At 31.3% G+C, this 15183-nt stretch overlaps 2 protein-coding genes and 1 pseudogene across 2 annotated transcripts; 1 reads left to right on the top strand and 2 right to left on the bottom strand.

Annotated features, from left to right (window-relative positions):
- The first annotated feature begins 838 nt into the window (after positions 1-838).
- LOC132950718 (uncharacterized) lies at positions 839-3158 on the top strand (annotated as a pseudogene).
- Positions 3159-9618: 6460 nt separating this feature from the next.
- LOC132950709 (uncharacterized) lies at positions 9619-10272 on the bottom strand. Its single transcript, XM_061022246.1, has one exon. The coding sequence runs from the start codon at positions 10270-10272 to the stop codon at positions 9619-9621; it is 654 nt and encodes a 217-aa protein (XP_060878229.1).
- A 72-nt stretch (positions 10273-10344) lies between these two features.
- LOC132950708 (zinc finger MYM-type protein 1-like) lies at positions 10345-14589 on the bottom strand. The gene is made up of 2 exons (XM_061022245.1): positions 14585-14589; positions 10345-11944 (listed from the first exon to the last, which is right to left on the bottom strand). The coding sequence occupies exons 1-2, from the start codon at positions 14587-14589 to the stop codon at positions 10345-10347; spliced, it is 1605 nt and encodes a 534-aa protein (XP_060878228.1).
- Positions 14590-15183: the final 594 nt, after the last annotated feature.

The raw sequence follows: 15183 nt of genomic DNA, 5'->3' as shown, positions 1-15183 counted from the left end.
TTGACCTTTTTAAGCCAGCGACAGCTTTCTTGCAGACCCCCCTTGACCTAATTTCGTTCAAATATATTTTAGAAAATGTCTCGAATAAAACTTAAACATACATGATCTGTGCAAAAGTATTGGATCCAAAGCTACTGACGTCCTCGATATGGCCGAAAAAGTAAGACCATTTTTTACTGGTGGACAGAAAAATAAAATCCAGAATATCCAGATTAACTAAACTTCTATTTCAATCATAACCATACTCTGAAGACCTGGAGCTCAACTGACATCTGAAGGTCAACCTGAATCAATCCAACCAATAAAACACTACTCAAAATCCTTCCCCTCCTCCTAAACATGAGCACATTTATCCAATGGAACATCAACGGGTTCTACAAACGTTCAACTTATATTAACCGTATTGTCTACAATTTCCAACCACAATTTTTTTGCTTCCAAGAAACCAACCTTAAAGACAACCATACTGCTCACATACAAAATTACTCGGGTTATTATGAAAACAGATCTGTCGCCAACAGGGCAAGCGGAGGCGTCGCTACCTTCATTAGTAATTCTCTCGAAAGCGAAAAAATCCCTTGACACTCTGATATTGATGTAGTAGCTACGTTAGTCAAATTTCAAAAACACTTATGTGTATGTAATATTTATATTCCTAACAGTAAAACATTCTCAAAACAAAATCTCATAGATATCATACGGCAAATCCACAAACCCTTCGTACTTTTAGGCGACTTCAACAGCCGCAATATAGCATGGGGTTGCTCCCACACGGACGACCGTGGAAAAGCGGTTGAAGAATTTCTCGACGATGAGAACCTTTTTCTCCTCAACAATAATGACTTTACAAGACACAACATTGCCACCGCCACCTTCTCCGCGATCAATCACAAACTCCAATTTTGCATCACTTTTTGAATGGCAAGTACTGACATCGTATAACAGCAGTGACCAATAGGAAACCAATACTTCAATCATTCTCCCCCCCCCCCCCACCGCCCAACTAAGAACTCATTGGAACCTCCAAAACACCAACTGGGAGCTCTATTCTGAATTAATTGTGCATGACCTAAGCAACAATCCAATAGACTTCAATCTTAGTGTTAATCAGACTAAAATCAACTCAATAGTTGAACATTTCACAGACATCATTATAGAAGCGGCCAACAAATCAATCCTATTTCCAGGAAAAAAAACGTTCCATGGTGGAATAAAGACTGTCACGAGGCCATACAAAACTATAAAAAGAAATTCAATCGCTATAAAAAAACCAAATCCTGTCAGGACCACATGCTTTTAAAAAACGCAAGGGCCAGAGCTCGTTTTATTACTAAGAATAGCAAATCCCTCTCATGGCAAGAGTTCACTTCCTCAAAAAATCAAAAAACATCTTCAAAAATAATATGGAACAAAATAAATTCAATCAAAGGACACAATTTCAAAACAATTCCTGATATATTACACTACAACCAGGATAAAATAGTTTTCACTCCTAATGCCTCTGAATCTTTCGCACGTTTCTTTTGAAAGAACAACAGTGACAAAAATTACGATCTTGACCTCATTGCATACAGGAATGCCAACAACGAGGTTCCGGAACTCAGTCATAGCAATGCATACTACAACCTAACCTTCGATATGCCAGAACTTACCTCGACATTACAATCTTGCAACAGCAAGAGCCCTGGGCCTGACAATATACCCTATATTTTTCTCAAAAACCTACTTGTAATAGGTAATAGGTAAACACTCCACTGACAGCACTATCATTCGCAATCTCTTCTTGGAAATAATGTACCAACTGTTATGAACGCTCTTGGGCGTTCAGTCACAAATAAATTTAGTCACAACACAACTTGAAAAGAAAATGCTTTAACTTTATTAGATGTCCGAAATAATGGCAGATGTTTATAAATTAATACAATTAATATAAAATGTTCCGAATATTATGTGAGGTTCTGACGATCTTAAGGCTCTGCTTCTAAATTAAGGCTGCTTTGCCTGTGTTATACACAGCGAGTCGCTGCTCCGTCCGGCCGAAAGGGTTTGCTAAGCACATTCCGTTTAGGCTGGCAGTGGCGTACAATATTACTACTACTAATAACATATATTCTATATATAATAAATAGCCAGGGGTTCTTAGCATACATAACACAACAATACTCCAGCAGTACACCTATATGGCTATATACACTGACGCATCCAAAAATACCAACGGAGTGGGTTTTGCGGCAATCACAGGAAATGAAAATCGTAAATTTTCACTTCCTCCCAGCACCAACTCTACACAACGGAAACTCGTGCTATCTTCGAAGCCCTGAAAATCGCCCCCTCCTCCTCAAATTCTGATTCTTTCGTTATCATAAGTGACTTTTTAAGGGCTCTAAAATCAATCTTAAATCCCTACTCTAAGAATGAACTAGTACAGAATATCGAGGAGCTGATATCAACAACTAATAAAACATGCTCTTTCTTATGGGTTCCTTCAAACGTCGGTATTTCTGGCAACGAAACAGCAGACAAATTCGCAAATGAAGACACACTTCCTCACAATGCCTTAAAACTAAACCTAACCACATCCGCAGATTCGGTCGACACCATCAACCTCAACATTTCTCTTCCCCTTCTCAAATAAGCTAAGGAACATCAAACCATTCAACAAAAAATGGAACTTCCCTTGTAGCATTAAAAGAAGAGACGAGGCCATTATAACTCGAGCAAGAATAGGTCACACACACCGCACCCATTCTTTCCTCATCATCAAAGAACCAGCTTCAGTATGCAACACATGCAAGGAGAACCTCTCGATCGACCACATTGTCACTAGATGCCCAAAATAGGCTGAACCTCGAACAATTTTCAAAAACTCAATATCCCTCCGACTTGCTCTTAGTGAAGAGAACACTGAAGCAATTTACAATTTTTTTTTAAATAACTATATAGAATTATTGCTAAGTACATGTAATCTAGTACAGACATACAGTTATGTGCGCAAATTATATCCACCCAAAGAAACATATCCAGTCCTCCATGACCTTTTCCATGACCATGCATTATTCATGTCCTCGCTTTTCAGAAATACCTACATTTGCGTACAATTTATTGTTTTCAAGAACAAAAAACACCAAGAGGAAGAATCGGTGCACTATATCAAATAAATAATAAGAGCATCTTGAAAGTTGTTTAAGGATTGCCACAACTTCAATCGATCTGGATATTGATTCATTACTTTCGCAATAAAAGCGTTTTCAAATTTCACATTAGTTTTATTTTTTTATTATTATTACAAAAATATTTCAGCTTATTATTCATTTAAGTAAAATTTAAAAAAAAAATGTATTGTTGTAACATAGAATATAATTTAATCATTAAATTTGAATGTATTCTATTAAAAAGTATGTGGCCCACAACAACTTCTACCCATATGATATGGCCCAGTCTTCACAAAAGGTGGGACACCCCTGTATTAAACTTTCAAGCTTTTAGACCTAACGAATACAATTTTATTGACTTGTATAGAAAAAAACCTAAAATTGTGGAAACTGAAAATCTCTGTAAACAGCTCAAAACAATTCAAAATATTTTAAAAATGTATGGTGTATAGAAAAACCGATTTTGCATAAAAATTCTCGGTTTTCCTTAATTGTTTTTTTGTTTTCCCCGACGCAGACACAGATAAAGACTCAAAAATAACATCATTGTAATATCAATACATTCCTAAAAGTATCCCACAGTATAAAAAAATTCCATAGGTTAATTTAATTTAAAATTCACCAAAAATATTTATTTTTAATACACCTTTTTTATTAATGGACATTACTGCTACAGCATTGGTTTTTTAAATGGTATCATATGAGAGACCAAGTGGCAAGTCTACATCCATAATCCATATACATTATAAAGTGACATTGATCACTGACAAAATAAAGCAAATTAAAAAAATTATTTATTATTTATTTTATAAAATCATTGATTAATTTAGGCATACTTTTTATGATTATTAATAATCCTCACTGTCCTGTTAAAACAAAATCAATGAGTTTTTTTCTTATGTTTTAAACATGTTTTATACAAACTTTTTTAACATAATGTTGTAAACATAACAACTCTGGTTTTATAGTTTTTATGTTCCATGTTTAAATCGTTACGATTAGTATATATAACAGTAGAGTTGTACTACAAACCAAGAATTGAAGATAGCAAATAAAACTAAGAAAAAAATGTCTATATAATTATTTAGTAACTAGTAAGTATCTACCTAGCACATACAAACGTAATAGGTTTATAACTTATTATGTGTATTTTTTATTTGAAAATAATTTATACAAACCAGCTCTATGTTTTTATTTATTTACATATTTATTGTTAATTTAGCAATAATTATTTTTAAAATTTGATTCGGTTTGGCATGACAAATCGAAATTAAAACAAGACTCTTTATTTTTTATGTTTTTATTTTTCCTTGTAAAATTATTAAATAACACATTTATAGGTGTTGCTTGAAAAGGTAATAAATGCAAAAATAATAATCAATTCGACTTTGTTAAAAAAAATTCATTGCAATGTTTTACCACATAATAAAATAATAGATCTATTGATTTCATTCACATTTTCAATCATTTATAAGTATTTATATTATATAATATTATTTAATTAATATTATTACTGAATATTAAAGTAGGTACCTTCCTACTACTCTAATTAAATCTAAAATTAAAATATGAAATAGGAAATAGGTAGAAAATGTTGGTACTGACTCTGATTATCAATAGGTTGTCGTGGTAATTTATTAGATCATGACGTCACAAGACATTGAGTTTTCATATTGTTGATAAGATGCCAGCTTAGGGCCCGTATTACAATCGTTAAACTAAGGTTAAACCACCAAATTCGACCGATAAAATCAGTGGGTTAAGCGTAACCGAGATTTAAACTATGATTGTAAAACGCTTAGTCGTCGATATACCAGACGAAAGTGTTATCATTGTATAATAATATCTACAAACGTGGTTTTAATCAAAATAAATATTCAGTGTAGTGAGGGGGGACTTTATATAGACTTTATAGGGGACACGTCACATGTGATCCCGGGTTTATGTTTTTCATCTACAACACCCGCTGAACTCTATACAGTATAGAGTCCGTGCACGGACTAAGATATAGTGAAATGAAAACGAGCAGCTTATCACGACCACTAATTCATGTACAAGAAGTAAAGTGCGGGGGTCAAAACTGTAATATTTATTTATATATATATAGTAACCATTAACGGCAACCATTAATAAACAAAAAGTCTATCGTGAACTACATAATTTTTTATTGTATTGATTTTTCTCATTCTCTCTCTAATTCACTTATTATTTTATGGGCCCAATTACTTATGAAAGGAGTTTTACTTCCCCAGAGTGTAATGGTGTGCTCACACACACTCTCTCACTTATTATATCTACAAGTAAAACTTGTAAAAACGACAACTAAATATTTAATATTTTAACTTAATATTTAATATTTTAACTTAATATTTAATATTTCCCAGTGTAACATCAATATGCCCCTACTGCCACTGCCACTGCCCCTGCCACTTTTTTTGATAAAAACGTTGATACATTTCCACGTCCCTTCTTACCAGCAAGAAACTTTGTTTCGCTTTTAGAAATTATGGTATTAAAGTATTCATTTATAACTGGGTCATATTTACTAAGTAATATCATAATTTCTAAAAAGTTTCCGTGATCTAATATTTTATTGTTTAAAGAGTGAGCACCTTCGTTTCGGTTTCCTCTGTAACCCTCTATTTCCAATCAGCTTTAAAACAACTATGATCCTTTCTAAAATAAATCTATTTTTTTCCCAGGCCATCCCTGTCTATGACAGCCAAAATCAACAAAAAATTAAATTTCTCGTTTGTATGCATGTAATACGTTATGTATTAATAACCATTAACATTTGCTACAAACATGTCTTGTACAACAGTTGTTCCCGTAATATAGGTATACCTATATGATATCGCTAACGGTATATCAAAACAATTTTTTTTTATTTTGGTGGGGAGGGAGTTCTGAGTTGGAAATCCAAACGATAGTAAACAATAACAGTGTATCTATAATATATAATGCAGTTAAGCTAGTGTGTCGGATATCATTTACAATAATGATATGTGTTATTATTATATTTTATAGTCAACGGGACATGCGCTGCTTGTGCGGCGCAGAAGGGTCGTTTTTAATTTTCGATTTTGATTTTGCGATGTGGCTTTTGCTCACGAGTCTAAGAGTCTTAGTCGTTAAGTTGTATGATGTGTCTATTGTAATTACAATTAATTTGATATTTTGGCGTTATTTTATTGTCGACTATGCTATCCTCTACACGTGAACTCTCCGGCCACCAAACCGGTGAAAAGGCAATTACAACACTGATTATCATAATTATTTATCAAACGGTGAAACTTCTAAACTTTGACTTCGGCCGCTAAACCAAGATACAGCCTTTATGTAATTATTATGACGTGTTAAACACGCCGATAGCATTAAAAAATAATACGAGAAAATAAAGCATTAGTATACCTTTTCAAATGCATCGCTCATAAACCTAATAATTTAAATTAAAATCGTGTTATTTGACAGACAAAATCACTTAAAAAAAAAAACAACAACATAAATCAGAAAAAATCAGAAAAAAACGCACATCATTGTAAAATTAATACCTCCGCTCAGAATCTAAAATGTTACACTATACGTACAGTAGCACAAGAGCTACAAATTATATAAATAAAAAAAAAATTTTAAATATTTATTAGAGCAAAAGTTATTTAATTTGTCAAGTCTTTCTTTTACAGCCTTTATATTGTGTCTATATACAATAATAATGGTAGGTTCCTACCATATACATATTATAGTGTGTTCAATATGTACAAAGGTTATACCACGTCTGAAATGGTAAAAATATCTACTTACTTTTTAATATTTTATTGAACTGGTCTTCGCTCAACAATCTACCTGTTGCCATACATAACCGATAAATTAGATACTTGTACGTTTTGTTACACTTTTATTATGCTGAAAGTACCTACCTTACACAGGAATAAACTTTTCAACCAATTTCTATTGTATCATAATAATATGCTATATTGCAGCTCCGTTACACGTTACAAATTAAAATGTTGTGGTTACAAACCTGCACAAATGATTTAACAATCGTTGACGCAGATTTCTGGTCGTTAAGTTAAATATTTAAAAAAGCTGGTGCTGGCGTAACGTTACACTGGCACCCGCGTTTTTGTTATGGATTTTGTGGTTTTTGGGAGGTTGTACAAATTAAAATTTTGTGGTTACAAACCTGCACAAATGATTTAACAATCGTTGACCCAAATTTCGATTCAAATTCTAATATGCGTGTGCCAGCGTAACGGAGCTATTAAAGTATATTGGGTCTACTACTCTACTCAATTTATAAACATTTAATTTTCAACAGTTGTACCCCTCTTTAAGTTCATTACATTTTTTAGATTTAAATTCAATGAATTGATTAAATTTTGTTTAATTTTACAATGAAATAGATTATATTAAAAACCTTAATTTCGATGTTTAGAGTTTAACACGTAATATTAAATTTAAAAAATGCAGTTGTGCACATATGTAATTGTGTTTTTTACACAATATCTGAGCTGCTAGCAACAACCACAAAACAAATTTTGAATTAAAATATATAAGCAATAGACGTTTTTCATGAAATGTTTACTCAGTTGTTAGTTGTGCCTAATTTATAATTAACGCACAAAATATTATATTATTTTTACCTATTCTGAAATGAAGCATATTATATTCTTTGCAATTGCAAAGTAAAATTAATACTCGTTCATTGTAGTCGTTATCGAGACAGTAACTATGTTTTCTTATAAAGTTTTAATAACAGTAGCTTTGATATTTATTAAAATATGTTATAGTGCAGAAAATAAGCTGCAAAAAATAGGTAATAATAATTTTGTCTTAATTTAAAAATATAAAATTGATATTATATTGTAAGAAATATAACACTATATTATTATATTATAATAGTGATTATCGACAAAATATGTATCGATTAGGTAATTTTAATATGGACGTTTTTATAACCTATACCTACATATAATTTAAAATAAATGGATCAAACTTATATTTCCTTATTCATAATATTACTAATATAAAGATAATGATGTACATTTGCATCCATCATAATATTATTCATTAAATCGAAATTCAAATTTATCAAATAGAAATCAGTGTGAAAAAAATGCATTGACTCCTGTGCTATGGGCGTATAATAAAACAAATTTTATTAAAATTTCCAGTAAACTTTTTTTTTTATTTAAGGTAGACAAATTTGTCTGGAATCTTCACTTGAAATTTCGAAATGTCGAGATTATTTTTTTTTTATTAATAAGTCGTTGCCATTGGTTACTCGGGCACATCAGGTAAAAGATGATGAAATTGTCTCATTTATGGCCTCGAATAAAGAAACTATATCCTAAAACTAAATGTATGTGTGTAGCTATTATATAGTCAACAAATAGTCAATTGAATTTAACGATAATCTCAAAGATTGTTTTTAGAAATGTCAGAAAATTGTAGAGTAAGTAGTTTAAACCATGTTAAAAAATATACCGAGTGCTAAATCCAATCCACGACTAACGGTTGCCAATCTAGGTTGAATTATTTTACAAAGCTAGGTACAATGACGCCAATTTACCCGTGAATCGAGGTACACTTACGCTAAAACTGAGATACACCTATAGTCCTGTATAGCGTATACGTATACCTATACCATATAAGGAATTTGCCACAAAAAAAAACTGCTCACGGGCGAAACCGGGATATTCAGCTAGTTGTAAATACAATACATTCATTCGCTCCACTCAAAATCTAAAATGTTAAAGCTTTAATTTTAATTTTTTTTAAATCTGGTATTTAGAACAACAATGTATTTTTCAAATTAACGAATACCTAATTTGAACATTTTTAAAAATCATAAGCAATAAACTAGATGACTTAAATAAATGTTTTTAAAATCAATATTCTTCTGAAAACCAAATTAAGAAATTGGCTACTTTTAAAAAAATTTTAATTTAACTTTTTTATTTTCATTATCAAAAAAAAAAATAAAAATGGTATATAATACGTATAGACAGGGTATAGACACTAGGTACTGTGTGATTTGGCCAAATTGGGTGACTGTGGCCTTGAACACGGTGTCTGTGAATGGGGGGGGGGGGGGGCATGGCATACGTTATCAATTAAATATTTCATATTAATATCATAAATTGTTTAAAAAATGTCAAATAACAATATTTCATAGTAAAATGTATATAATACTGTAACTTACAATAACATACATAAAAACTTTGAATAAATTAAAACGACCATCTTCCGTGATCAATGGTATGTTTCCGTTTTCTATAGTTTTCCATCAAAAAAGGATACACGTTCATGGGCTGCCATAGGTAACATTTTAGCGGGGGTCAAAATAAAAAATTTTTTGAATATAAGATAATAAAGATTTAATGTTATTTTTTACATATAAATGTATACATGCATGTTATATTAGATTATAAAAAATATAAGTTAAATAATATAATTAAGTATATTATTCGGTATCAGTAAATAAGAACTGCAAATTTCTTCGTTTTATTCCAAACATATTAATGACATCCTGAATGAAATTATCCTTGTTTGCGTTAATTCTTTCACGATGAAGGCTCATCATACACAACTCATTTAAACGATCTTTTCCTGTAGTCGAGCGAAGCCACGTTTTTATTCGTCTTAATGTACTGAACGATCTTTCTATTGTGCACGTTGTCGGAGGCAGTGATATAAAAATATTAAGTATTTGAAAAATAGCAGGATAATATTCACAATGAGCCAATAAATCAACAAATGAAATTTCATCACACTGGGAGTCAGTAAAATTTTTATCAATCCAATACTGATACCAAATATTAGATTCCTCTATCATATTTTCAATTTCATAATGATCACTAATCAGCTTAATTTTTTCTTTGAAATCATTAATGGTGTACTTTTTAATATATGTAGGATGCAGTAGACTTATTGAGAATGATATTTTATTTGTACTTGAAAATCGTCGTGAAAGAGATGATATTAGTGAATCTAAGTACGGAATAAAAATAGAGAGTCTGTTATAGTGTTCAGCAGAATCGGTTTCGTAATTTGATCTATTTCTTTGTTTGGATGTAATACGTGGAATTTTAATATCTGCGCCAATTTTTTCTGCCATAAATACGGAGTTATTAAAAATATCATTAAAAACGATATCTGATTGTTCTCTATTATTATTAAATATAGTTAATTAATCTTGAATATGATTTTGGACCGAGTATAAATCAATAGATTTTACCTGCAATTTATTTGTAACTGGTTCTAATTGAGCTGAGTATTTGGATATAATATTTAAAGATATAATAAATTGTGATGTTGATGTCGCACATAATAGTTGGTGTGCTTTTGTGCGAGTAGTGGTGCTAACTTTAAAATCTGAGTCATTATTATGAGATAGTTTTTCTAAAACTGACTTAATATTAATAAAGTTTTCAGCAAAAATGCGAATAGATTTATATTTCGCAGACCAACGAGTATCACACAAAAGTGGTATATTTGTAACCAATTTTCGACGAAGTACACTTTCACGAAAAAAATTAATAACCTCTTTAATTACTCCTACAGTATTTTGTATTTCTGTCACTGCATTCAAATCATTTACAACGAGATTGAGTCTATGCGAAGCACAGTGGAAAAATGTTGCTTTAGAATATTTATCACAAATTATTTTCTGAACTCCATTTTCTTTTCCAGCTATTACTGAACACCCGTCAAAACCCAAGCCAACAAGTTTATTCATATCCAAACCGTATTTTTCAACAGAAGTCAAAATAGAAGTAGCTATACCAACTGCATCTAATGTTTGTAGTGCACTAAATCCTATAAATTCTTCTCTTATAGTTTTTGAACTATCAACATAACGAACACCAATCGAAAGTTGTTCAATGCCAGCAATATCGGAAGTTTCGTCGGCTAACAGTGAAAAACTTAAGCTACTATTTACTTCTCGAACAATTTGATCACATAATACATTTCCTAATAGTAAAATTAATTCATTTTTAATGCGATGTGAGGTATATTTAGCTTTACTATGACATGTTGATAAATGCTCAGACAGAACACTAACTCCAGATTCAACACGAAACTTTAAAAAATCATGAAAATTTCCACTACAGCTCAATTTGCCTCTAATTGCTAGATCATGTGTCGCACAAAATATTATTGATGACAAAATAGGGACTAGCTTTTTTCTATTTTGTTCAATTTGTGAGTGTTGAGCAATATTTAATTGATCTGTAACACTTTTTTCTTTGTTGGACATAATTTTTAAAAAATCTGTTGATTGAGAAACCAAATCCGTATGCCATTCAGATTGCATATGTTTTTTTGCGTGAAAATGAAAATCTTTATACTTGGTAAATTCACTTACAATGAACGCTCCTAATAATCCTCTTTTAACGACAGGACGAAAAACAACACAATGTTTGCATAAACCACCTTTTAAATGTCTAGAATAAACTAACCATCGATATTGTTTAAGCCATTCAATTCTAAAATTCCTTTTTTGTGCAATACTGTCATTCTTAAAATCATAATTATCAGAAGGAACATATGGTTTTGTTAGTAATTTATATTTAAGTTCATCTGATAAATCTGATTTATTAATATAAAATCCTAAATCTGGATATGACTCACAATCATTTGGCGTATAATTAATAGTTAATGTAGGTACCGTATTTATTGACGTAGAACATTCCGGGTTTGAATTTACTTGAGCAGAAATACTTGTATTTTTCGATGTGTGTGGCTCAAGCACAGCAGATGCATTATCTTCATCAGATTTTTTTTTACTTAAAAACGATCAAATATCCATAGTAAAAATTGAAAATTTAAAAAAATAATAATCACTAATGACACTCAGCAGTCAGCACTAAATATAATGTCACACAGAAAGTAGACGACTAGAATGCAGTTAATGTTGTCTGATAAAATATTTGTAGTACCTATATTGTGATCTTTATGGATTTACCACAAATTATCTGTGATAAATAATTTTACGTAAACGAACTACAGACTACGACCTATCTAGCTATCTATGATGTTACGGTAAAAATGAGTATATTTTTATACTTATTTCATATCTTAAAAGTGATTTCAACAAATTTCCTCGGTAATAAGGTAATATTGTGGTAATATTTATTGAGCTAAAAGTTCATAAAAATTTTTTCCAGGGGGGGGGGAAGTGCCCTGTCTTGCCCCCCCCCCCCAATGGGCGCCCATGTACACGTTGCGAATATTCTATCAGATTATGATACGGTTTTAACTTTTGGAGTCCCTAGGGTCCCATCGGCCATCATACCATAGGGCACAATGTAGAGAAGATAAGGTGACACCGCCTGTACACACCGATTTCTATATTGGTAGGTAGTACTAGATAGCGAACTCTCTCCATGAAGCTTCAATGTCGGTTGGCAATTTTATGGTACCTATTTCAGATGGCAAATAAGATTAATTATGATTGATCTTGTTTTGTTTTTTATTATTTTTAAAGTTTAAACCTGTTGGTATCAAAAAAAAATATATTTTATACAAATTATTTTACATTTACTATTTTATTTTACCATTAAAAACGCTATTATTCCTAATACATTTTGTATAATGAACGAAATGTTTCACCAACCGACAAATTGGCGGCCGTCCACAGCTGAACTTCACTCGTTATAACAATGTAAATTATGTAGGGGTTCCTTATCTAGTGCCTGTGCTTGTACGATTGATACATCCTAACCTACCCGATCGCACAACCTGAAATTCTATTGCGGATGTGGGTATAGTAATTGAGTATTAACTAATTGTCGAACAGCGCACTCACGTGGGCTCGCTGGAACTAAGCCCGTTATCCGTCTATGAATATATTATAAGTAGGGCTGTGAATTCATAGGAAAGTGCATTTTTTTTTGGTGATAGTAAACATAGCTTTGTGAGTACATAATTTGAATTATGTAATAACATCTATAAAACTTTTATTTTGCATATTTTTGCATTTTTTGACGTTTTTAATTTTTAAGGTCATTTTTTCGCATTTTTAGGTCATATTTTGCTTTTTTAGTTCATTTTCTAGTATTTTTAATCAAATTCCGTCAATTGACTTGTTTGAAAACATTTTTTTTTTATTTTACACGGGCTGTATATATTATGTCAAATTTATATTTTATTAAATAATATTTTACACAAGTCACACGCTATATACGGGTTAGGTAAAGATAACGATTCGATAAAATAAGGCAATTGCTAGACAACTAGATAACTTAGATAAGTTATTGTGGCATATCGTATATCAGTCACGAATTTCCAGATTAAGTTATTAGTAGCCTAGTAGGTATTTCAGTATAATATCGTTTAGTACCTATTCGGCGTTCGCGAGTGTACAATGAAGTGTGTTAACTGTAAAATGCCGAAATCAAAACCGCTTTTCTCGTCAACATTACGAAAGTACGTCAATGAATTTGGCGGTGATATTTTTAGTACGGATGGTACAATATTATACTATAATTTTTGGCATTTTATATTCCTTTTTGCATTTTAAGTGCATATTTTGCATTTTAAGTACATATTTTATTGCATATTTTTGACATTTTTAATGCATTTTTTAAGGTTTTTTAGTGCATTAAATTCACAGCCCTAATTATAAGGTCTATAATATCAGGGGTATGAAATTCCGTAAATTGGCCGAATCGGGCGATTGTGGCCTTGAAACAATCGCCAGGGGGGCGTGGCATACGTGAAATAGGGAATGGTAAACAAGCTGACCCCGCGTAGAATACCCCACTATCTACCCCATAATCTTGGAACCGTTTTCATAATATTGGTAACAATGGGTCTAACATGGTGTTGGTGCGTGGAACCGTTTTCATGTTTTTCGTAGGTTCAGACTTCAGATCATAGGTAACCAAGACCCCAATCAGCTGATCGAGTTTTGCTTCTATAGTGTCCTATGATAATATATACCCATTCTCAATCAAATATTTTATGATAAAAACAAAAATGACAGCTTAAAGGGAGCCAATAATAATCAGGTACATATGCGCGGGAATTTTGAATTTGATAGGTTTTGTCGGCGTATTGTTTATGATAATACAATTTAATATTTGTGATATCCCTTTGCGCAGCCATTTTGTTTCTAATGATAACAATCCAAGTCAATATGCAATAAGCTGTATATTTCAACGATGATCGTACCATTGAAAGATATGGTATCGGTGTCACCTTATTTTCTCTACATCGTGCCTTAGGGATACAGTGGCCCGATCAGCTGATCTAGTATCGCTTCTATATTGTTAAGTGGTGTAGCCATAGCACAAGAGTCATTAAATTATACATATAAAAAACAATTTTAAATATTGATTAGAAACAAAGTTATTTTATTTGCCAGACCTTCCTGTTATACACTCTGTACAATATGTACGTAATATTCATTAAATTATACTCACCACATTGCAATGTTATTATATTTATTTAATACAGTTTTTTTTATGTTTAGACAAATGTAGTGGTAAGGGATTTTATATTTCTATTTAATACACTTTATAATATTTATTTATGCAACATTAAAATTATATATTATCAGCATTTGGCAAACTTTTATTATGTAATAATAATTCGGCTCTATTCATTTATATCTCACATTTTGCTTAGCCGCATTTTATGCTCTGAGCAAAGCGATCAGTATATTATAATTTATAATATAATAATATATTTATTTTAAAATGGTTTGTGTGTTTTTCTTTTATATATTTTTGTATGATCGTTATTGGTAATTTATTGTTGTTTAGTATCTTCAGAAATTAGTCAAAGCAGTGAACTTCAGTGAGCCATGTCATCGTCAGTTAGTTCTTCAGGTTCAGATATACTAACTGTTTGTATTTCAAATATAGTTTTTCGTTTCACAATACTTGTTACTTTTTAAAACCCGATATATTTTTCAATTACAGCATCAAATTTTCAGAAACTACTATTATCTTCATGAATTTCAATTTGTACTTCCATATTTACGAAAAATGTCCTAAAAATGCCAAATGAAAGATTCAGT

This window comes from Metopolophium dirhodum, chromosome 8 (assembly GCF_019925205.1).
Source record: "Metopolophium dirhodum isolate CAU chromosome 8, ASM1992520v1, whole genome shotgun sequence".
NCBI lineage: Eukaryota > Metazoa > Arthropoda > Insecta > Hemiptera > Aphididae > Metopolophium > Metopolophium dirhodum.
This window is presented reverse-complemented; position numbering and strand designations above follow the sequence as displayed.